At 44.1% G+C, this 23,510-nt stretch overlaps 1 protein-coding gene across 1 annotated transcript; it reads left to right on the forward strand.

Annotated features, from left to right (window-relative positions):
- The first annotated feature begins 9,245 nt into the window (after positions 1 to 9,245).
- Positions 9,246 to 22,495, forward strand: RHO (rhodopsin). Its single transcript, XM_058171526.1, has 5 exons — positions 9,246 to 9,606; positions 13,355 to 13,523; positions 19,107 to 19,272; positions 19,992 to 20,231; positions 22,183 to 22,495. The coding sequence occupies exons 1-5, from the start codon at positions 9,246 to 9,248 to the stop codon at positions 22,303 to 22,305; spliced, it is 1,059 nt and encodes a 352-aa protein (XP_058027509.1). The 3' UTR covers positions 22,306 to 22,495.
- Positions 22,496 to 23,510: the final 1,015 nt, after the last annotated feature.

Here is a 23,510-nt window from a genome sequence, read left to right on the forward strand (position 1 = left end):
TAGACAGATGATAGATAGATAGATAGATAGATAGATAGATAGATAGATAGATAGATAGATAGACAGACAGACAGACAGACAGATAGATATGGATGGATGATAGATAAGACAAATGGATCATAGAGCAAATCACTCCAGATGGCAAATGAATAGACTCAGATTATCATGAGAGAGCGAGGAGCTGGGGGGTGGAGGTGGAGGGAGAGAGAGATGGAGAGCAATGATGGTTGCATGGCCAGTTCTGTTCCATCTCATTCTTTGGAGTTATGTGGTTGTGGCTACTCTCTAGATTTTTGTGTGTGTGTGTGTGAATGCCACTATGGATGCCACTGGGCACAATTGGTGGCAATAGTTAAAATTGCCCATATTTGGGCAGAATGCTGGGACACGAACAGGAGAAATTCCTGACACCCAAAAATATCCCATCTTCTTAGTGTGTTCAGGAAAACATTAACATTCCTGTCTGCTGCAATCTTCATCAGTAAAAGCTCATTTGACATGGCAAGGTCTTGCAGCAACAGGTGAGTGGGCTTCCAAGGATCAGCTACGTTAGCATTGCCTCATTTATAGTATGATGTTTTTGTCAGGGCAAAGTTTAAATGATCGCTGTTTAGCCTCAGGGCTACGTGTACGAGGTAACCACTAAAAGCAAAAGCAAACATGATTTTGTCACGGTCAAGAGAGCCCTCTTGATAGCTGCAGTCACCTAAGCAAGCTTTTCAATTCCTCTGTGAATATCTGCAGCAGCCATACAGCTGCATCAGTGATTCATAGTTATGCTTTACAGTTATTTGGAAGGGAATCTTAAATGCAATCACTGTTATCCCAACTAAACAGTTACTTTAAAGAGTTGCTTTGCAGTGTGAAGTGGGTGGCATCTAAAATTTTTATCCATTTTTATATCTATCTATGTATCTATCTATCTGTCTGTCTGTCTGTCTGTCTATCTGTCTGTCTATTTGTCTATCTATCGAGCTAGCTAGCTATCGAGCTAGCTATCTAGCTATCAGTTCAGCGGTTCAAATCCCTAATGCCACGTAACGGGGTAAGCTCCCATTACTTGTCCCAGCTTCTGCCAACCTAGCAGTTTGAAAGCACATAAAAAATGCGAGTAGAAAAATAGGGACCACCTTTGGTGGGAAGGTAACAGTGTTCCGTTCGCCTTTGGCATTTAGTCATGCTGGCCCCATGACCACGAAGATGTCTTCGGACAGCACTGGCTCTTTGGCTTTGAAACGGAGATGAGCACTGCCCCCTAAAGTCAGGAACGACTAGCACATATGTGAGAGGGGAACTTTTACCTCTCTCTGTCTCTCTCTCTCTTTCCCTCTCTATCTTTTATCTATCATCTCTCTCTGTGTTCTCTCTGACTCTCTCTCTCTCTCTCACACACACACACCTTATCTATTTATCTATCATCTATCTATTATCAACAAATAATCACAAAACTTTGACAGGAGGAAGATTCCTGGGATTAATAACTCAGGTCCAAATGTGGTCAGAGTGTGTCCTTGGATTCTTGCTAGTTACTCTTCCAAACACCTCTGTAGAACAGATCTTCATGATAGACATAACCATAACAGGCAAAGAATTGTCCATGAAGCACCTGACCAGGCATAATGCATAGCAATTCTGGGAGAAAAGGATACCAAATTGGGGAAACCTGATACAGGGAACACTGAGCTAGATGGGACAATGAGTGGGCTGCTAAGGCAGCATTTGGTGTTCCGTGTAGGGATGAAAACAGTTAAATGGACACGACGGCTAAGAATAGGTAGTGTTAGCCATATGCAGTTATAGCAGGAACTTTGACAGTGGTCTCGACAGCAGAGGTGTCTCTTTATGTCTCTTTATTATTGCTCAGACCTTCCAGAGGTTCCGATAAGCACACATTTAATTCAGAAATGGCAGTTTAAACAAATTGGTTAAGATGATAACCTTTGCCTTGCTTTTACAGATTAGAACAATGTCTAAATAGTATCTCACGTTTCTCTTTTGCTGTTCTTTTTTTTCCACCCAGTTGATGTAGGTGACATAGTTTTACTGGTAAGCTGTGCCTACCTCAGCAATGGCTTATTGAATCAGTTCTTAATATGATCCATTTCGTTATCTGAAAGATAAACCTTTAATCCAGCAATGCCAAATCCATGCGGTGCTTAGGAAACTATTAGCTATTTAGGCCATGTCCACTCGCAATTTCCAATGTCCCTGGATGAGCTTGGCTGGGTAGGAAGTGTTCCTAATGAAAAAAATCTGTCTATTTCTCACCAAGGCATCTCCTTCCAGGCTTGCTTTCCCGCATTGGGTTGGCAATGTCCCTTCCTTCCTTCCTTCCTTCCTTCCTTCCTTCCTTCCTTCCTTCCTTCCTTCCTTCCTTCCTTCCTTCCTTCCTTCCTTCCTTCCTTCCTTCCTTCCTTCCTTCCTCTTGAATGAATTGTGGTAATTGGTTTGGTTTCTCAAAACAGAGGGACATATACTATTTACCAAAAATATCTGCATTACTTTGCTTTCCACTATTAATATATTTTATTTACAGGTTTGACTTGGACATTAATATGTATAAAATAGTTACTAAGATGCATTCCTTGTATTCTGATATGCATGATAATTTTTGTCCTCATGAACACGTTTAGTGAATTGTGGCTTGGGAAGTCTGCAGCAGAATTGACTATGCAGCAGAATTGACTATGCACAGCTTTGATTGGCTAGCATTGGATGAAGTCATGACTCTGATTCTACCTCTTTTAGCACCTCTGGCCCTCATTCCTTGGAGCACTTGTGGAGGTTTTTTTTGTAATAGCAATAGCGCTTAGACTTGTATATCGCTTCACAGTACTTTACAGCCCTCTCTAAGCGGTTTAGAGTCAGCCTCTTGCCCCCAACAATCTGGCTCCTCATTTCCCCACCTCGGAAGGATGGAAGGCTGAGTCAACCTTGAGCCTGGTGAGATTTGAACTGCCAAATTGCAGGCAGTAATAAAAATAATAAGGTAAGAAATACAGTTAAAGCTTAATTAAATATGCATGTATCACTAATAAAGATGAGTCAAATATACTAACTCTGGTTTCAAATCAATATGGCCTGGAATCAGTGTTATTTATGTAGTATCTCTACATCTTCCTTTATGAAGAAAAGATGACAACTGCTCTCTTGTGTAATTTTGTGCATGTCAGGCACAATTTCACAACTAAATGATTTTGTCACAGTACATTTCTGTTCCTTTCTGCCCTTCTTCCACTCCTTTTATTCCACTTATAATCGCTTCTTAATTTTTGATAAGGTATTGCAGTTCCTCCCAGTAGTCTGCAAAGGAGAAAGGAATATTTAAGCCTTGAAGGCAGGACCAGAAATTGTATGCAGAAGGCCCCACATTTTAAGTGCTGATATTTTCCATTTAAAGGTTCTTGGGTCAAAAAGGATGAATAAAATTTCTGCTTTGTTAGATCCGATGATGGAAGAGATGGACACAGCTCCTTCAGTAACAACAGCTCTTTATTAGTAGACCAGTACAATTCAACAGAGTGCTAGTCTGGCAGTGTCCCCTTTTATAGAGGGCTGCCAGATGGCTTAACCAATGAGATTCAAGTACTTTCCTGCCTTTTTGGAGGACCTGAGTGAAAACTATAGCACATTCCTTATATGGTACATAACATGCTTCTTTTTCTTTTTTCTAATTGTGTTTGGAAGAATAGTATCAACCCAAACAACAACAACGAAGTGGAGAGCCCAAAATAAAAGCTGCCAGGTTTATATTCCAGGCCACATTTCCCCCACGGTAATCCATTGAGACTTTATTCTCACACAGCACAATAGTTGGAAGTGCTCAAATTGTTCTTAAATTGGTTTTTCGGACTCAACAGTAAATGAGAGCAGCGGAGTTCTGGAAGCTCATTTGCTGAGAAAACCTAGTCTCTACCTTCTGTCTTGTTGCAAACTGGGTATTGCCTCCCATCAGATCCGCCTAATTGATTTGCTCAAGCGTACATGTACACTTCAGTTAGATAGTTTCAAAAATAAGGGTAGCAATGCAGAAAATGTTCTTGATAAAAATAATGGTCTGGGGTGCAAGATAGTGACTATTGCTTTCCATAACTTTTAAAAACGTTTAATCTTTGTGAAATATAGGTACACAGGTAATACCTCTATAAAATATGAAATATAAAAACTATGGTCTAGAACAGGGGTGTCCAAAGTTTTTTGAGTGAGGGCCAAATACAGAAAAATAAGCAAAGGCCCGGGCCACGGGGGGGAGGGGGGGGGCTAAATTTTTTGTACCAGTTCTGTGGGCGTGGCTTATTTTGGGGTGTGGCTTGGTGGTCATGTGACTGGTGGGCGTGGCTAACTCCTCATGTGACTGAGTGGATGTGGCTATGGGCATAGAAACTACTCAGAGGGCTAAAAAAAGTAATTTTTGACCAGTCCTCACACTTATGACCATCCTCACATTTATGCCCATTGCAGCATTTTTAACAACCATATCACTCATTTCACAACTGCTTCTCTTCACCACGGTTACAAGATAGGGTGCAAAATGTAAAGATAGTTGTAGGTGTGATGACCAGTCAAAAGTGTGAGGACAGGTCAAAAATAACTTTTTCAGCCCTCTGAGTAGTCCCTATGCACAAAATGCTGCAACAGGCATAAATGATGACCGGTCATAAGTGTGAGGACTGGTCAAAAGTGCGATATAGTTTTGTCTGGAGACATTCTGCACACTTCCCCCACCAACGCTGTTCGGCCCTCGCCGCCTCACCTGTTTCCCGATGCCGGTCTTCTTCTTTTCCGCCAGGGGAGTCCCAGCTGCTTTCTATCAGTCTGCAGGGTGCAAAACTGTCACGCTGGGAGATCCTGCAGCATGCAAAGAAGCCCCCAAGGGTCCCTCGGTTTGGGCACAGGTTTGGGAGCAGAGCCCCCAACGGGCTTTGAAGCTGCTCCGAGGGCAGCTGGGGCCTATGTACAGAGTGCACACAATAGCCTCAAGCCACAAGAGTTTTGCAGCCAGCCAGTCCTTCTCAGAGGCAGACAAAATGAAACAGAAACAAGCCAAGCGGGTGAGAGACACCTTCAAAGGCAAACAAACAAAAAAACTTCCCTTTTGGGAAGAGGCAGCGCTGTGCTAGGAAGGCCGGCTGTTCTCCCCCTCCGAGGGCCTTGTGGGTCAGCCAGGAGGCTTTGGCCCCTTGGAGGAACGACCCTGGCAATGCCCCATGAGGCACAGGGCCACCAGCCGCCAAGCTGCCTTGGGCCCAAAAGACTCTTTGCGAGGAAGGGCTTCATCCCCTTGGGCATCCCGGCATCCCAGGATGTTGCCATCTTCCCCAGCTGTGGCAACACTGCGGGGTGGGGTGGGGTGGGTGGGTCTCTTCGGCCTCTCCCAGAGCCTCCTTGGTCACTCAGCTTCCCGGACAAGGCCCCAACTCAGCTGCGCCCCCCCTCACCAGGCGTCGAGGGATTCCCACCAACTGAGCTGCATCGCCGGGGGGGGAGGCGGTGGCTGGAGAGGGACAACCCGCCGCCGCCCCCACCCAGAGGTTCTCCGGGAGCAAGCGTCCCGTTCCGCCGGGACCCTCGGCAGCCCGGCAGCGGGCCCACTCAGCAGCTCAACCTCCCATCCTCCTCCGCTCCGCTCCCCGCCCGTCCAGCCCTGCTCTGCCGACCCGCCCGGAGAGCCTACCTGCGCGGGCGCCGCGAGCCGAGGGTGCCCGGAGCAGCGCCGGAAGCTCTGCTGCCCGCCCGCCTCCTCCTCTGTCTGGTGGGCCGGGCTGGAGCCATGGGCGTCCCAGGCGCCCCCTACAGCCCAGTGGCGGAATGGCCGGCCCGCAGCCCCAGGTGGGCGGGGTAGCCTCAGCGGAGCCTCCCGCATCTGCAACGGGCGGCGGCGGCGTTGCCATCTTCCCCAGCTGTGGCAACACCGCGGGGCGGGTGGTGGGTCTCTTGGCTCTCTCCCAGAGCCTCCTTGGTCACTCAGCTTCCCGGACAAGCCCCAACTCAGCTGCGCCCCCCCTTACCAGGCATTCCCACCAACTGAGCTGCATCGCCGGGGGAGGGGGGGGAGGCGGTGGCTGGAGAGGGACAACCCGCCTTCCCCCCCCCCCACCCAGAGGGTCTCCGGGAGCAGAAGCGCCCTGCTCCCGCTGACCTCGGCAGCCCCGGCAGCGGGGCCCACTCAGCAGCTCAACCCTCCCATCCTCCTCCGCTCCGCTCCCCCGCCCATCCAGCCCTGCTCTGCCGACCCGCCCGGAGAGCCTACCTGCGCGGCGCCGCGAGCCGAGGGCGCCCGGAGCAGCGCCGGAAGCTCTGCCGCCCGCCCGCCTCCTCCTCTGTCTGGTGGGCCGGGCTGGAGCCGTGGGCGTCCCGGGCGCCCCCTACAGCCCAGTGGCGGAATGGCCGGCCCGCAGCCCCGGGTGGGCGGGGGTAGCCTCAGCGGAGCCTCCCCGCATCTGCAACCGGGCGAGCGGCGGCTTCCTTGGGGGCCAGGACGGGGGCCGCACCCCACTGTCCACCGAGAATTTGCTGCGGGCCAATAAAAACTGACCCGCGGGCCGCAGTTGGCCCGCGGGCCGTAGTTTGGACACCCCTGGTCTAGAAGAATCAATTCTGTTGTATATAGAACAAAAAATAATAGACAGATCACCAAGCTATATAGTGTTTCCTTCCTTCCTTCCTGCCTTCCTGCCTTTTCCTACATTCTTCATTATATTAAACTCTGAATTGAATCCAAATCCAAATTCAGGTTCTGCCAAGTTAATTGCCATCAAATTAAGTGAGTTTTGTGGTTTACTTTGTTTACTTCAGTTTTAGAAACTTAAAATGTCAGCCATTTTGGATTGGAAGACATGCTAAGCCCCAAAGCTTGTTTAAAGAGCTGTCAGTAATGCAAAGAGAAAATGATGGTGCATACATATTTGTTAACTGAGCTGTTTATTTTATTTTATGGTGTAATCATAACCATTATGTGAAATCAATCAGAAGACCTATTTTAGTCTTGATTAACCTGTTCCATTAATCTCAATGTAACCTTTGATTATAAATATCCCCTAGAATAGATTTTCTTCTTGCAATGTATGCTTTGCTCCCATTTTTATCAAGAGACAATTATTTGACAGCAATTATCCTGGGAATAATAGAAGATCATTTATGCTTCTGTGAATTTCAAGAATGGCTTTGGTTTCTGTATCAGTTCTTTTTGGGTACTGTCCAGAAGGGATTTCTGAACATATGATTTGGGTGGGGGGAAAAAGTAGGTTGTGTAGTTAACCTAAGTATATTAGAACTCTGCTTTGGATAATGATAGGATAACTTAAGAGTTCAACAGATGCAGAATGAGGGATTCAGTCCTGAAGTGTATGCCTTAATTTTTATAGCTATTACTTAAAAGCCATGAGAGAGAGAATGATATCTCTGCACAAAAGTGGAATATACTTACAAAAGTAGTCCTGTAGGTATATGATCACATTACAGTTACATTAGCACAAATCAGAAAAAGAGGATTGGTTAATGATTTGGGAGATGTGGATAAATTTCTCCTTTCCCCCTTTCATTTCTCATGTAAATAGCCCCAATGGGTTCTCCCAAGTTCCATCAAAATTCTTCTGTTATGCCTCCTGCCTCACCTGTGCTTTATCAATTGAAGAATGCAGCTCCAGTTTACCTTTTTATACAGATGTGGTCAGGCTATTATTCATCGTTCTCTATTTACTGTGACAATGGCTTAATGCTGTTTTGCATTACTTGGTTTTGTGCTTGGTTTTTAATTGTAGAGATGTTTGAATCGGTAGGCACATTAGTTAATGGTAGTCAAGTTGAAACGCAAAGTAGTTCTTTGATATAAGTGTAAGATCAGTTTCATTCTTATTTCACCTCATGAGGACTAACTGCAGGAAATTGGAATCATAGTTCTGTGCAAACAGTGGGCAGTTGTATCAAATCACACACACACACACACACACACATGCACTCACACTCAGCATCAACATAATTCTCAGAATTCTTTCAAAGAAGCCACTTTCAAGGTAACTTCAAATTGTATGTGCCTATTGTCCTCGTTTGACAATTGTCTATTTTTTATAATTTAATAATATATTTATAATTGTTTGACTATTGTCCTCGTCTGGAACCCATACCACATTTCAGACATCAATACAATTGAACGTGTCCAGAAATATTTTACAAGAAGAGTTCTCCACTCCTCTGAATACAACAAAATACCTTATGCCACCAGACTTGAAATCTTGGGTTTAGAAAACTTAGAACTCCGCTGCCTTTGACAGGACCTGTGTTTAACTCATAGAATCATCTATTGCAATGTCCTTCCTGTTAAAGACTACTTCAGCTTCAATCACAACAATACAAGAACAAACAATAGATTTAAACTTAATGTTAACCGCTCCAATCTTGATTGCAGAAAATATGACTTCTGTAACAGAGTTGTTAATGCTTGGAACATACTACCTGACTCTGTGGTCTCTTCTCAAAATCCCCAAAGCTTTAACCAAAAACTGTCTACTATTGACCTCACCCCATTCCTAAGAGGTCCGTAAGGGGCGTGCATAAGAGTACAAACGTACCTACCGTTCCTGTCCTATTGTTTTCTTTCATTATATCCAGTCAATATAGTTATTACATACTTATGCTTATATGTTATATAGTTACTTTCATGCTTATGCTTATATATACTGTTGTGACAAAATAAATAAATAAATAAATAAATAAAATAAAAATAAATAAATTTGAATGAGGAACTAGTGCCTTAGAAGTTGCTACACATTCTCTGAATTACTACTGAGAGTGGGCTGCCTCCTTCTGATACAGGTGAGGTTTTCCAGAAGGAGGGTGTGATGTTTTTGTATTGGCAAGAGCAAATAGCACAAAGCAACCTCTTGGACCAGACAGAAGCTGACTGACTATTATGTCCTTCACCCTATTTCACATCTCTGTGTAGCTACCCATGCTGGGTATCTGCATATGCTTACAGTTCTTTTGAAATGAAGCCACAGTACCAGGTGAGTGTCAATGCAGTGTGTAGAATTAAAGGGACCAATTTTATCTTGGATTATTATGATTGATGTTGACCTAAGTCTAAGTTGTGCTGACACCAGTAACATAGTCTTAACTAGGGTCACCTTTTATAAAGGGAGCAGTGTTAGCTTGGAAGGAGCAGATCAACAATAAGTGCTCATATATAAGAAGAGAGTTAGAAAGAAAGACATTTTTGCTGGAAACGAAATATCTAAGAAGCTGCCACCATGAATGGAACAGAAGGCCTTAATTTTTATGTCCCTATGTCGAACAAGACTGGTATTGTTCGGAGTCCATATGAATATCCTCAATATTATTTGGCAGATCCATGGAAATATTCTGCCTTGGCTGCCTACATGTTTCTTCTGATTCTGCTTGGATTTCCCATCAATTTTCTAACCCTCTATGTCACCATCCAACACAAGAAACTCAGAACACCCTTGAACTACATCCTGTTAAATTTGGCAGTAGCCAATCTATTCATGGTCTTGGTTGGCTTCACCACTACCATGTACACTTCCATGAATGGATATTTTGTTTTTGGGACAGTAGGATGCAACGTTGAAGGCTTCTTTGCTACATTGGGTGGTATGTATTTCTCCTCCCAAATGTTATTTTTCCCTTAATGAACCTTTAGGCTGTTGTTGCATAGTTCAGATTGTCCCTGTAGTGTTCTCGGCATGTTCTTTATAACACCAAAGCAGAATTTCCAAAACAATTAGCATTGGGAAATTCTAGTTATATCTTGAATTTAGTATCTTGGACTTAAATGCTAGCAGAATAAAAAAAGAAGAAGTAAGTTATTAATGTGGCTATAAAATGGTAAAAATCACACTCAGATTCAAAAGCACTAATATAAAAACTTTGTTAATTTGTTCACCAACCTTCTTCTTTAGATAAAAATTCTTATTGTGATCTTTGTTTGGTTCAGGCAGAGGATAAGTGTCTCTGGCAAGTTTTCACAATTTAATGGACTGGCAAAACTTTACTAAATTGACATGCCAGGCCTGAAGTAAATTTAAAACATTAAAAATTATTTATGTGTTCAAGACAGTTTCAAACATCATCTTGCAATGAATTAAATTTGGTTTATTATTATATATTTTACTACTCAAATGTACTGGCCTCAGAGGAGCCCTAATTTTGAAACAAAATAACCTAGGAAAAATAAATTCTACCAAAATTGTCCTCTCTTTAGAATGCCGTTTTATTTAACCAAAGAAAATGGTTAATCCCAGTTTATTTCCTTTCACCGTTCATGTTGGAACATTTAAAGTTTAGAAAGGTGGCTTTTGTATCAATTCCATTGATTTCACTGTTTACAAAAACAATTTAAAACTGTTTTACAAAAGAAACAAACTTCTAATGAAGTTCCTTGAGAAGAAAGCAAACTTTTAAGAAGTGTCTGCTCCAACATTATTGCTTGAGTGCAGGCAGATATTGAAGAAAATAACATTTAGATTTTTTAAAGAAATGTTCCAAGAACTCACCCCTCTTAAGTGCTCTGAGGGACAAATCCTACATTCAACTATTCTTCAAGACAGAAATAAGAGGAGTGTTGTGACTTTTAAGGCATAAATATTGGAATGTTGAAGTTCAAAACTGGAGATGGAAAGGAATGAAAAAATGATGGGTTTTTACAATTTTGAGAAAGGTTTGGAAATTCTGGCATGTAACCTAAAGGGGTATAGAACAGCAATGTCCCTAACTGTAACATATTTCACTAATTTGTTATTTATTGTCTTTAGTATATGGCGTTTACAGAGGTCATAAACAAATATAGTTTAAATGTTTAATACATTATTATTTGTGTTTTGAGGCCAATATTTTCTTCCTTGGGGATCAATATATTTCTCTAGGAAATAACTGTCTGAAGGGGAGAGTCGCACAGATTGAATTATTTTATGAATAAAATACAAAAAGATAAACAAACCCATATAGAAATTTTATGATAGGCAGGAAAAGGAATTGGCTGCTTTATTTTTTCCTTATTAAAGTTCCCCCTACTCTGTGCATTTAAGTGGGACAGCTCTGGGCAAAATTACTGAGATCTGCCACATTAATATACAGGTTGAACTCAGAGGTGGTATTCAGCCAGTTTGGACCGGCTCAAGAAAACTGGTAGTGGAGATCGTGGGTGGGGGTGCCCGACCATCCATCCTGACACTATGCTGTCCTATTTAGGCACGTTTTTGAGGCCGGGTGCATGTGCGGAAGGTGCCTGTGTGAGCAAAGCGCATGCACAGAAGGTTGGGCACATGCGTAGAAGGTGCACGTATGCACGAAGCAAGCATGCGCATGTGCGGCGAACCGGTGGTAACAAAATGTGAAAGCCACCGCTGGTTGAACTTCAAAAATGAGGACACTTTCAAAGAGACTCATTAGACATGGAATAAGATCCATGTCTTATGAGATACTTAGCTAAGATGCACCTGGTACTTCCACTTTGCAAACAATTCTGGATCGATTCTAAGAACAGGATTATCCTCAAGGTTTCTCTGATGCTTGGTGTATATTGGAAGTGCCAAGGATTGACCTCCAGAATATTGTATCTGCAATGTCTCTATCACCAATCTGAAAATTCCTCAGAAAAATATTGACTTTATTTATATTTATTAAGAATTTTCCCATACAATCAAAGACAAATTGAAAGAAAAAGAAAGAAAAGGAGAAAAAGGGCAATGAAAAGAAAATAAAGAAATATAATGGTTTCTTCTTTTCAGCAGAAAGTTATAATTATATAATCCTGCCTCCTTAGATATTATATAAATTCCTTCAGGCCCTCATTTAGTCCATATCTTAATCTTCAAACCCAGAAGATTCATTTAATTTCTTTCTTCTTTCAGGAAAAAGTCCGTATAAGGTTTCCAGTCTTTCAGACAAGTTTTTAATCTGCCCAAAAAGGTTCAGTTTTGCCCGCTCTGAGTTCTGACATTTTCATAATCCATTCCTCCACTGAAGGATTTCATTATTCTTCCATCATTGTGCATCTTGCGGCAGTTACAATACATAAGATCAATCTACCATAGAAAAATGGCTAGCTTTTCGTGCCTTGTAGCAACCATGGTCCATCTATCTGCCCTATACTATATCTATTGGCAAACCCTTAATATGGGTTATTGTCAGGAGTGGGCTGCTGGGGATTTGCAGGGGTTCGGGAGAACCTCTAGCTAAGATTCTATGCAGTTCAGAGAACCCCCAAATCCCACTCCTGGCTGGCCCACCCCACCCCACCCTGCCCCTTCCAGGAGTTTTGGATACAGGTAAGTGCAGGGCACGTGCAGAGGGTGAAAAACGGGCATACAGGAAGTTCGGGAAGGCCAGAAATGGGCTTGAAGGCTTGAGGAAAGCCTTTGGAGCCTGGGGAGGGCAAAAATGCCCCCCCCCGTGCAGCAGGCCGACTAGATCACGCCCACCATGGCCACACCCACCCAGCAACCAGGCAGAGAACCCCTTGCTAAAAATTTTGAAGTCCACCCCTGGTTATTGTAATATATTACATGTGGCAGATTGTCTGGAGACAATTAGATAGTTAAAGTTGGTGAAGTAGAAAAACTGCTTATTGGATCTGGCATTTTAAGTATTCCACTCATTTTTTACCTGCACTTTATCCTCAGTCAGAATTTTTTAGCCCTGTTCAGAATGGTATAGATCAGGAATCTACAGTGTTTTCCCCAGACCAAAGACTGTGGATGTGGCTAATGAAAAGATTTTATTTCATTGACGTGGCAGCTGCAGTCGCCAGAACCTGTGATTTTCAGGGACAGGGCCTCAGAGTGAACTATGTTGCTGATATTTAAAGTCCTAAACAACTTAGGTCCTGTCAAAATGAAGAACCCCTTTTTTCCCCACCCATGTCTACTGCTTGTTGCAAGAGTCCCAGAGGCCTCTTCTCCTAACGCCTCTATTCCCGAGGGTCTCTCTGTTCTGCAGAATATTCTCTTCCTTAAGAAATCTGGCTGGCATCTTCACTGTACATCTATCAACATTTTGTCCTTTGGCAGGCATTTAAATATTAACACCTTTTTTTTGGTAATTTATGGCTCTTAAAATTTTTAAATGTAGATTAATTATATGGCTGTCTGGTTTTTATGTTCTATTAGGTTGTTTTACTTTATGTTGCTGTTGTTCCGTGTTTTATCCTTGCAAAATATTCCAAGGATATTTTCTGAGTGGGAAGCACATAAATGCAATGCGATACAATAATGTTATGTAGGATCATAACAATGGGAAATCAGAAAATAGCATTTTCATTTTTGGTCATGGAAATGTTTTCCCATCTTTCTGTTGTTGCTTTTCTAATATCTATCCAAGTGGTTGCTTTATTCTCTTACAGGAGAAATAGCTCTTTGGTCTCTCGTAGTCCTGGCTGTAGAAAGATATGTAGTAGTTTGTAAGCCCATGAGCAACTTCCGTTTCACCGAAATGCACGCCATCATGGGAGTGTCTCTCACTTGGATCATGGCCTTGGCTTGTGCTGCTCCTCCTCTGATTGGATGGTCAAGGTGGGTAGCTGTTGAATCCCTGATATGAATTGTTGTATGGAGATAAAAGAGCTAATGGGGATCATAGAAGGAATACGTAGGTCTGGGTGTGCCAATTATATCTTTTGTTGTAAATATTCAGGGTAATAAATTTGTCAATCTTTTCCAACATTTTCTGGGTTGGAACAGCAATTTCCAGAATTACCCATACAGTATGATCATTGATTGGCTCAATACATCAGATGCCAAATTGGAAAAAATCAGAGGCCATTGGAGTTTTTTTTATCTTATTGTAGAAAAATAACTTACAAAGAGAATTTTTGTTGGCACCAAGCTGTGAGTATCCAAAATCTCAATGATATTACTCCTCTATTCATTTATCAGGGGTAAATCCCTGATGTATCCTCTTTTAATGTGCATATCTACATTCCTTATCTTTTTTCATTTCTTATTCTCTTCCTATATTCTGTATGTAACTTTACAAATAAGATGACTATTCAAATCAATATTTAATATTTAAAGCCAACTGAGTTGGCTAAAAAGCCTCAGCAGTTCCAAACCTCTAAGACTGGTACCAAAGGCATAGACCCAGTTATAGTTATATAACCTAGTTATATAACACAATAGCCAGAATAGTGAACTAGCTCTGTTTACTTGATTTTTCTCCCCTTTCACTCAATCATGTTCAATTCTTGGAGACTGCCTGGATAAGTCCTTACAATTTTCTTGGCAAGGTTTCCAGTTCTAGCTTGCTATTGCCCCCTTGTTAGGGCTAAGAGAGAATGACTGGCTCAAGCTCAAGTCAGGTGGCTTTGTGCCCACGGTGGGACTGGAGCTCACAGTCCCCCAGTTTTTTGCCTGATGCCACTACACAAAACTGATTCTTAGTTACTTGTTACCATCTTGGAAATAAAAAATAAATGAATCTTACCATTCTCAAATTTTATTTATTTATTTATTATTTAAATTTATATACCGCCCTATCTCCCGAAGGACTCAGGGCGGTTTACAGGCATTTAAAAATAGATAAATACAGTCTAAAAATAATTAAAAAACTTATTCTAAAAGCCTAAATTAAAAATATGAAAATAAAACCCAATTTAAAACCCGTAAATTAAAATCTAGCTCAGTCCTGCGCAATTAAATAAGTATGTTTTAAGCTCATGCGGAAGGTCCGAAGGTCCGGAAGCTGACGAAGTCCTGGGGTAGTCTGCTCCAGAGGGTGGGAGCCCCACAGAGAAGGCCCTTCCCCTGGGCGCCGCCAGACGACATTGCCTCGCTGACGGCACCCTGAGGAGTCCCTCTCTATGAGAGCGCACGGGTCGGTGAGAGGTATTCGGTAGCAGTAGGCGGTCCCGTAGATAACCCGGCCCTATGCCATGGAGCGCTTTAAAGGTGGTCACCAAAACCTTGAAGCGCACCCGGAAGGCCACAGGTAGCCAGTGCAGTCTGCGCAGGATGGGTGTTATACGGGAGCCACGAGGGGCTCCCTCTATCACCCGCGCAGCCGCATTCTGGACTAACTGTAGCCTCCGGATGCCCCTCAAGGGGAGCCCCATGTAGAGAGCATTGCAGTAATCCAGGCGAGACGTCACGAGTGCGTGAGTGACCGTGCATAGGGCATCCCGGTCCAGAAAGGGGCGCAACTGGCGCACCAGGCAGACCTGGTAGAACGCTCTCCTGGAGACGGCCGTCAAATGATCTTCTAGAGACAGCCGTTCATCCAGGAGGACGCCTAAGTTGCGCACCCTCTCCATCGGGGCCAATGACTCGCCACCGATGGTCAGCCGCGGATTTAGCTGACTGTACCGGGATGCCGGCACCCCCAGCCACTCTGTCTTGGAGGGATTGAGCTTGAGCCTGTTTCTCCCCATCCAGACCCGTACGGCCTCCAGACACCGGGACAGCACTTCGATAGCTTCGTTGGGGTGGTCCGCGTGAAAGGTACAGCTGGGTGTCATCCGCATACAGCTGGTACCTCACGCCGAAACCACTGATGATCTCACCCAGCGGCTTCATGTAGATGTTGAACAGAAGGGGCGAGAGGATCGACCCCTGCGGCACCCCACAAGTGAGGCGCCTCGGGGCCGACCTCTGCCCCCCTGTCAACACCGACTGCGACGGTCGGAGAGATAGGAGGAGAACCACCGATAAACGGTGCCTCCACTCCCAATCCTCCAACCGGCGCAGCAGGATACCATGGTCGATGGTATCGAAAGCCGCTGAGAGGTCTAATAGGACCAGGGCAGAGGAACAACCCCTATCCCTGGCCCTCCAGAGATCATCCACCAACGCGACCAAAGCCGTCTCCGTGCTGTAACCGGGCCGAAAACCGGACTGGAACGGGTCTAGATAGACGGTTTCATCCAGGTGTAAGGGAAACTGATATGCCACCATACTCTCTACAGAGACCGGACGATAATTACCTAAAACAGCCGGGTCCAGGGAAGGCTTCTTAAGGAGGGGCCTCACCACCGCCTCTTTCAAGGCGGCCGGAAAGACACCCTCCACCAAAGAAGCGATCGTAATCGCCTGGAGCCAGCCTCGTGTCACCTCCTGGGTGGCCAGCACCAGCCAAGAGGGGCACGGGTCCAGTAAACACGTGGTGGCATTCAACCTACCCAACAACCTGTCCATGTCCTCGGGAGCCACAGGGTCAAACTCATCCCAGACAATGTCACCAAGACCACCCTCGGGCGCCTCGCCTGAGTCACCGCAATTTTGGTCCAACCCATCCCGAAGCTGAACGATTTTATCGTATAGATAACCGTTAAACTCCTCAGCACGTCCCTGCAGCGGGTCATCCCGCTCCCCCTGATGAAGGAGGGAACGAGTCACCCGAAACAGGGCGGCTGGGCGGTTATCTGCCGACGCAATGAGGGAGGAGGCGTAGCAACGCCGCTTCTCAATGCCACTAGGTAAGTCCTAGTATAGGACTTCACTAGTGTCCGATCAGCCTCTGAATGGCTAGACCTCCAGGAGCTCTCTAGGCGTCTTCTCCGACGCTTCATCCCCCTCAGCTCCTCGGAGAACCAAGGAGCCGGTTGGGACCTGCGCCGGGTCAGAGGCCGCAAAGGCACGACACGATCTAAGGCCCCGCCGCGCCCGCTCCCAGGCCGCAACAAGTTCCTCAGGCGTGCCGTGAGCCAGACCCTCAGGAATGGCCCAAGCTCCGTCCGGAACCTCTCTGGGTCCATCAGGCGCCTGGGACGGAACCAACGCATCGGCTCCATCTCCCTGCGGTGTTGAATGGCGGTCAGAAAGTCCAGGCGAAGGAGAGAGTGATCTGACCATGACAAAGGTTCGATGACTATTTCCTTTAAGTCCAGATCTCTCGACCACTGACCAGAGACAAAAATCAAATCGAGTGTACCACCCCCAATGTGGGTAGGGCCATCAACTACTTGAGTCAGGTCCAAGGCCGTCATGGAAGCCGTGAACTCCCGAGCTGCTGTCGATGACGAGCCGGAAGATGGCAAGTTAAAGTCCCCCATGACTAAAAGTCTGGGGGTCTCAATTGCCACCCCAGCAAGCACCTCCAGAAGCTCGGGCAGGGCAGCTGTCACGTAGCAAGGAGCCAGGTGCGAAAATGCTCTTCTTGGTAGAACAACCATCAGCATGTTCCAGATTCTAGAATTGTCACTGAGCTTTTGACACAGTTATTACAGCTTGTTCCTGATGGTGCAAGTTGCGTGCACTAATGATTTTTTAATTTTTATTTGTAGTTCCGCAATTGTATGCTCACCACACTTTGCTGTGGAAGGAATCCTTTGGCAGAGGATGACACTTCTGCTGGCATCAAGACAGAGACATCTACAGTCTCCACAAGTCAGGTTTCCCCTGCGTAGATCTTGTGTGGAAGCCTTGGATTTCTGAAGACTTCCTTTGAGTGATGGCATACTTTCCCCTCTCACCATTTCTTGTTGTCGGCGGCATACCGCTTCTAATTCACCTGGCAGCATAAACTCCGTAGTGCATTGTGATGACAAGGGAATGAAGCTATACATGTTCAAGTTGCAATCCTATTTACTCTTACCCTGGAAGATGGGATCCAATTTGTTTTATATTGCAAAATGGGACCTGCTTTTTTTGCTGATAGGTCATATAGGATTGCAGTCTAAGTGGTGCAAATCAAATCAGCGCCATGAAAGAACAAGAAGGTTAATGGCCCCAAACTTAGTTAGATACCCTGAAGCATTAGCTTGTATTGCTACAAATGCATTTAATTCTTATCTTAAGGCTGTTTGATGCTATCTGTCCTAAGTATACAATGCTGCCTTTGTTGGGTTTCCATTATTTTCCTAAGTTTTGTATTCAATGAACATTTGCACATTCATAGTAGCAATTAGACTTGGATTTTTGTTTTCTTATTTCTTATGATACCCAGAGAATTATCTGAGCTTAATTTGTAGAAATATTATCAAAATGCACCACTACAATCTGATGTTTGTGTACTAGGAGAGTGGATAAAGGTGACAGACAGTCTACTTCATACTGATTTGATATCGTCACACAGTTTGGTAGCATGAAGTGGAATGGTTCTAGTTCATCTAATCAGTACAGTGGTCTCCTCGGCTCCAGACTCTCTCTAATCACAACCGCCACCCCCACCCCTACCCTGGGCTCTCGGCTGATGGAATGCACGGAAACCTGGTGGGCACATCTGTACCAGGGCACGCCTTCTGCGCCCAACCAGGTCTCCGTAATGCCTATAAAGTCCGCGCACCCCCTGAATAAGATCGTGATTAGGGGCCTTATTGGCCACGGACCGTGCATTACACAACATCAGCCAAGGCCCAGGCTCTGAGGGTCCTGACCATCCGGGAAGGAGAAGTCTGGGGCTCGGGCGCGATCGCCTGCAAGCATCGAGCGCCCCTTAACACGATCCGAGCCCCGCCCGCCAAATCTGCCCCTCCCCATACCGTGCAAATAGCACCACCCTCCACCAGTGGAACCTGAACTCCCCCCATAGCCCTCGGACCTATTAACTCACCGCCACGAGCATGCGCAGGAACTGATACCCCACCCGGCGGGTTTCCCCCAACACCCGTCCTACCCCTCCCACCCCTTAAAAATGCCCTATCTAAAAAACCCCAAAGGCTCTTCCTCTTCGCATGCCACCTCTGTGGATCCCAAGATCCGTCATTGAGGCCGGCCCTTGGTAATAAAACGGGCCATTCCTGCGAGGCGGGGGCACCTCGCAGGCGCAAGAGTTCCTGTACCGAATAACATAGGCGAATCGTGAGAATAATACTTCGCTAGGGGATAGCAGTCGCCGGGAGATGATAATTGTCCGGGATGGCAGGGTATTAGTCCATAGTTCTTCACATGGATACCCATCGTCCGATGGTGGCTAATATATGTTGATAAATAGGTTAAAGATGGAAAGATGGAAAAAATAGCCCAGTCCTAAAATCCATGGGTAAAATCCATGGGTAAAATAAGTTAGAAATGCTCCCAAGATACCTTCTTTCGAAGACACAAAGCCTACATAACTTTTACTTGTTTAGGGAAGTAGTGCACATATGAACAATGTTAAAGGGTTAGTAGGACTATTTAGTTCTGCAAACTGTAATATTCTACCTACATTTTATTTAAATACAGGTATATCCCAGAAGGTATGCAGAGCTCATGTGGAGTCGATTATTATACGCCAACCCCAGAAGTCCATAATGAGTCCTTTGTCATCTATATGTTCCTTGTACACTTTGTCACTCCATTGACAGTTATCTTCTTTTGCTATGGTCGTCTCGTCTGCACTGTTAAAGAGGTGGGTGATTCTACAGAAAGAGGAACCTTTTCTCCACCAGACCAATTCAGATTGAAAGCATGTAATCCGCACAAGGAGAATAAGAAGCAGAGTTGTTAAGATATTAAATGTTTTGATTGGTTGGTTCTCTTTGGAAATAATGTTATAGTCATAACCACTTCCACCATCTTCTGCAGTGCATCTGCAATTTCCTAGGCTTTTCCAGCTCTAATAGATTTTTGAGTGATCCTTCTCCAGCATCGCAGATATGTGCTTTCCTGCAAAGAAATCCAAGTGTATATCGGGGCAGAAAACCAAGGGATCTGGATCGGGGCAGAAATCCAAGTGTATAATTTAGGGGAGTATTTGTGTTAGGGCCTCATAAAGACTGGGGCAGGAGAACAACGGGGATGAGTGAAACCCCAAATGATCAGGTCTGATGTAAAACCCACCTTCTTCTCAAACTTCCTCCACTTATTTTCATAAGTGGTTTCCTTTATTCAGACTCCCCCCCTTATGTTTACTACACTTAATTTTAACTTAACCACACACAAACAAAAATGTGTCAGCTACAGGTAGGATTGCAGGCCGCACACGTTTTTTGAGAGCTGCACATAATGTAGAGTTTCTTCTTTCCAACACGTATTACAATTGTGCAGGGCCCTTCCTCCGGCTGACGTCTGTCCGTTCTGAACAGTTGCAAAGTCTCAACCTTTGAGAACCCTTGTTCTGCTTTTTAGGCTGCTGCTCAGCAACAGGAATCAGCCACCACCCAGAAGGCTGAGAAAGAAGTCACTCGCATGGTCATCCTTATGGTGATTGCCTTTCTTGTTTGCTGGGTCCCTTATGCCTCTGTGGCTTTCTACATCTTTACTCACCAAGGATCGGACTTTGGCCCTGTCTTTATGACCATCCCGTCCTTCTTTGCCAAGAGCTCTGCAATCTACAACCCAGTGATTTATATCGTAATGAACAAACAGGTAACTTGGAAGTGTGGCCACAGTTTTTCCAAGAGTGTAATGATGATGGGCATTTACAGCATTTTCCCTAAGTGCTTAAAGTGCTTCCAATATACGTCATAATAATTCATGTTGCAAGCCCTGCCAGGTAGACTAATTATTCTCCGTATTATAAACACAGGATTGGGGGAAACCGACAGAACTTTCAGTGGTTTCATTGCCAGATGGCAAATGAAAGTAGCCCATGACATACTCACTCTCTTGACTGAATTTTGCTTCTTCATTATGTGTTAAGCAGCAGTGCATCTTGCTGGGGTTGACACGTCAGTCTGAAAATCCCAAGCAACCTGTTCAAGGTGTGTGTGTGTGTGTGTGTGTGTGTGTGTGTGTGTGTGTGTGTATTTAGTGGTCAAAGTTTGGGGCCAGAGATGTTCTTACACCCTTGAACTTGCCAAAATCTTCTCCTTATTTCATTGGATCAAACCAAGCTGCTAACGAATCTCACTGTTTGTGAGCCTTTCAAGGCAAGAAGGCTGAACTCTGTTATTTTAAGCAGAATGAATTATAGGTTTATGAATTATTTCCTTGGTATCTGGAGTGTGCCAAGGATTTTCACTTACCTTGAAACACAGGGACCAATTAAGATAAATATAAGCACTTTCTCTAGGATTTCAGGAGGAACCGTCATGGAAAGACAAATAAAGACTTAACCAACTATGCCTGCCAGTTACATTAGACTACAAACCCCATCGTCTATGCAGAGTGTTACTCATTCAGTCATGGTTGTCCCAAAGAGCAACTAGACTTTTTCAAAAAGGCAACTAGACTTTGTTTTTTTCTTGAAGATGTTTCGCTTCTCATCCAAGAAGCTTCTTCAGTTCTGACTAAAGAACATTAGTCAGAACTGAAAAAGCTTCTTGGTTGAGAAGTGAAATGTCTTCAAAGAAAAAAACAAAGTCTAGTTGCCTTTTGAAAAAGCACATTTGGGACAAACCTCATCCTTCCAAGTGAATCAAAGGGCCAGGGAGGCAGATGGTGGGAGGCTGCCCTTATGAATGAATGCACACAGCAGTGTCCAGATTTGTATTCATTTTATTTATTATTAAATTTATATCCCACCTTGCAACTCTCAAGGCAGTTTACAGTACTATTGCAATTTAAATCAAGTTCAAGTCATATTCATTTTATAATTAAAACTAATGACTTAAAGTTGGCTGAACATTGAAACAATTAAAATTATAAAAGCTTGACCAAAGAGTTGTGCCATCGTCCTAAATTCTGGGGGAATGAGAATTAAATTTCTGTAGCTATATCTTTAGGGATTCCCTAGCTGGAACTACCCAGAAAAAGTATCTCAAGAGCCAAGTTTGTGGCACAGGGGGCATCTTCAGAAGCATCTATCAGACACAGGTCTCAGTGGTGGGATTCAAGAAATTTAACAACCGGTTCTCTGTCCTAATGATTTCTTCCAACAACCAGTTTGCCAAACTGCTCAGAAAGTTAACAACCGGTTCTCCCGATGTGGTGCGAACTGGCTGAATCCCACCACTGGGAGGTCTTGCAGGTCACCTGACTGTAAGCCATGTAGGGCTTTAAAGATCAACACTAGCAACTTAAATTGTGCCCAGTACAGGCATCATATGATCCCTATATCATGCACAGATCAACAACCTGTTTATCACAGTTTGTACCAATTGCATTTTGTGGATACTCTGAAGACCCAACATAAAGCATACTGTGGTACTTGAGAAGAATTGGAACTAATACATGGCTAACCTTCACTAAATCTGCAGGTGAGGAAGGGCTGCAGTTGGTGCATTAGGACCAATTGTGAAAATGCTCTTCTTGGTAGAACAACCATCAGCATGTTCCAGATTCTAGAATTGTCACTGATCTTTTGACACAGTTATTACAGCTTGTTCCTGATGGTGCAAGTTGCGTGCACTAATGATTTTTTAATTTTTATTTGTAGTTCCGCAATTGTATGCTCACCACACTTTGCTGTGGAAGGAATCCTTTGGCAGAGGATGACACTTCTGCTGGCATCAAGACAGAGACATCTACAGTCTCCACAAGTCAGGTTTCCCCTGCGTAGATCTTGTGCGGAAGCCTTGAATTTCTGAAGACTTCCTTTGAGTGATGGCATACTTTCCCCTCTCACCATTCCTTGTTGTCGGCGGCATACCGCTTCTAATTCACCTGGCAGCATAAACTCCGTAGTGCATTGTGATGACAAGGGAATGAAGCTATACATGTTCAAGTTGCAATCCTATTTACTCTTACCCTGGAAGATGGGGTCCAATTTGTTTTATATTGCAAAATGGGACCTGCTTTTTTTGCTGATAGGTCATATAGGATTGCAGTCTAAGTGGTGCAAATCAAATCAGCGCCATGAAAGAACAAGAAGGTTAATGGCCCCAAACTTAGTTAGATACCCTGAAGCATTAGCTTGTATTGCTACAAATGCATTTAATTCTTATCTTAAGGCTGTTTGATGCTATCTGTCCTAAGTATACAATGCTGCCTTTGTTGGGTTTCCATTATTTTCCTAAGTTTTGTATTCAATGAACATTTGCACATTCATAGTAGCAATTAGACTTGGATTTTTGTTTTCTTATTTCTTATGATACCCAGAGAATTATCTGAGCTTAATTTGTAGAAATATTATCAAAATGCACCACTACAATCTGATGTTTGTGTACTAGGAGAGTGGATAAAGGTGACAGACAGTCTACTTCATACTGATTTGATATCGTCACACAGTTTGGTAGCATGAAGTGGAATGGTTCTAGTTCATCTAATCAGTACAGTTTTCAGCAAATAAAACTGCAATGTATTTCTCTAAGATCAGAGAGATACCATTAGTGCAAACGATCTCGGTTTAAAAAATCTGTTGCATTGGACAGTAATTATGTATTAAATTGATCAATTTCTAACAGTTATATTCCAGATGTTCAGGGACAATCAGCAGTCTTGGGGTACCTTATGAAAAGCATAAAAACATGGGCTCGTCAGAGAAATCTAGTTGGGGGCCTTCAGATAAATGAAGGACAGTAGGGACACTTTCCACCCCTTTCCCCTCTAGCCAGCCACCTATGCCCTTGGGAAAGGGCCATAGCTCTGCTGAATAATACAGAGGAGAAAACTGGAAGGAAGGAATTGTCCCAACTCTATGATAAGTTAAGGAAGTTCACCGAAGGAGCAACATCCTAAAAACAACCTCACCACCAGATAATCAGGCTGCAAGCAAAAGAGAATTCTCAGCAGCATCAAAGGGCATAGGAAATAAGCAGAGCCAAT

The sequence above is a fragment of the Ahaetulla prasina genome, chromosome 2 (assembly GCF_028640845.1).
Source record: "Ahaetulla prasina isolate Xishuangbanna chromosome 2, ASM2864084v1, whole genome shotgun sequence".
In the NCBI taxonomy this organism is placed as follows: Eukaryota; Metazoa; Chordata; class Lepidosauria; order Squamata; family Colubridae; genus Ahaetulla; species Ahaetulla prasina.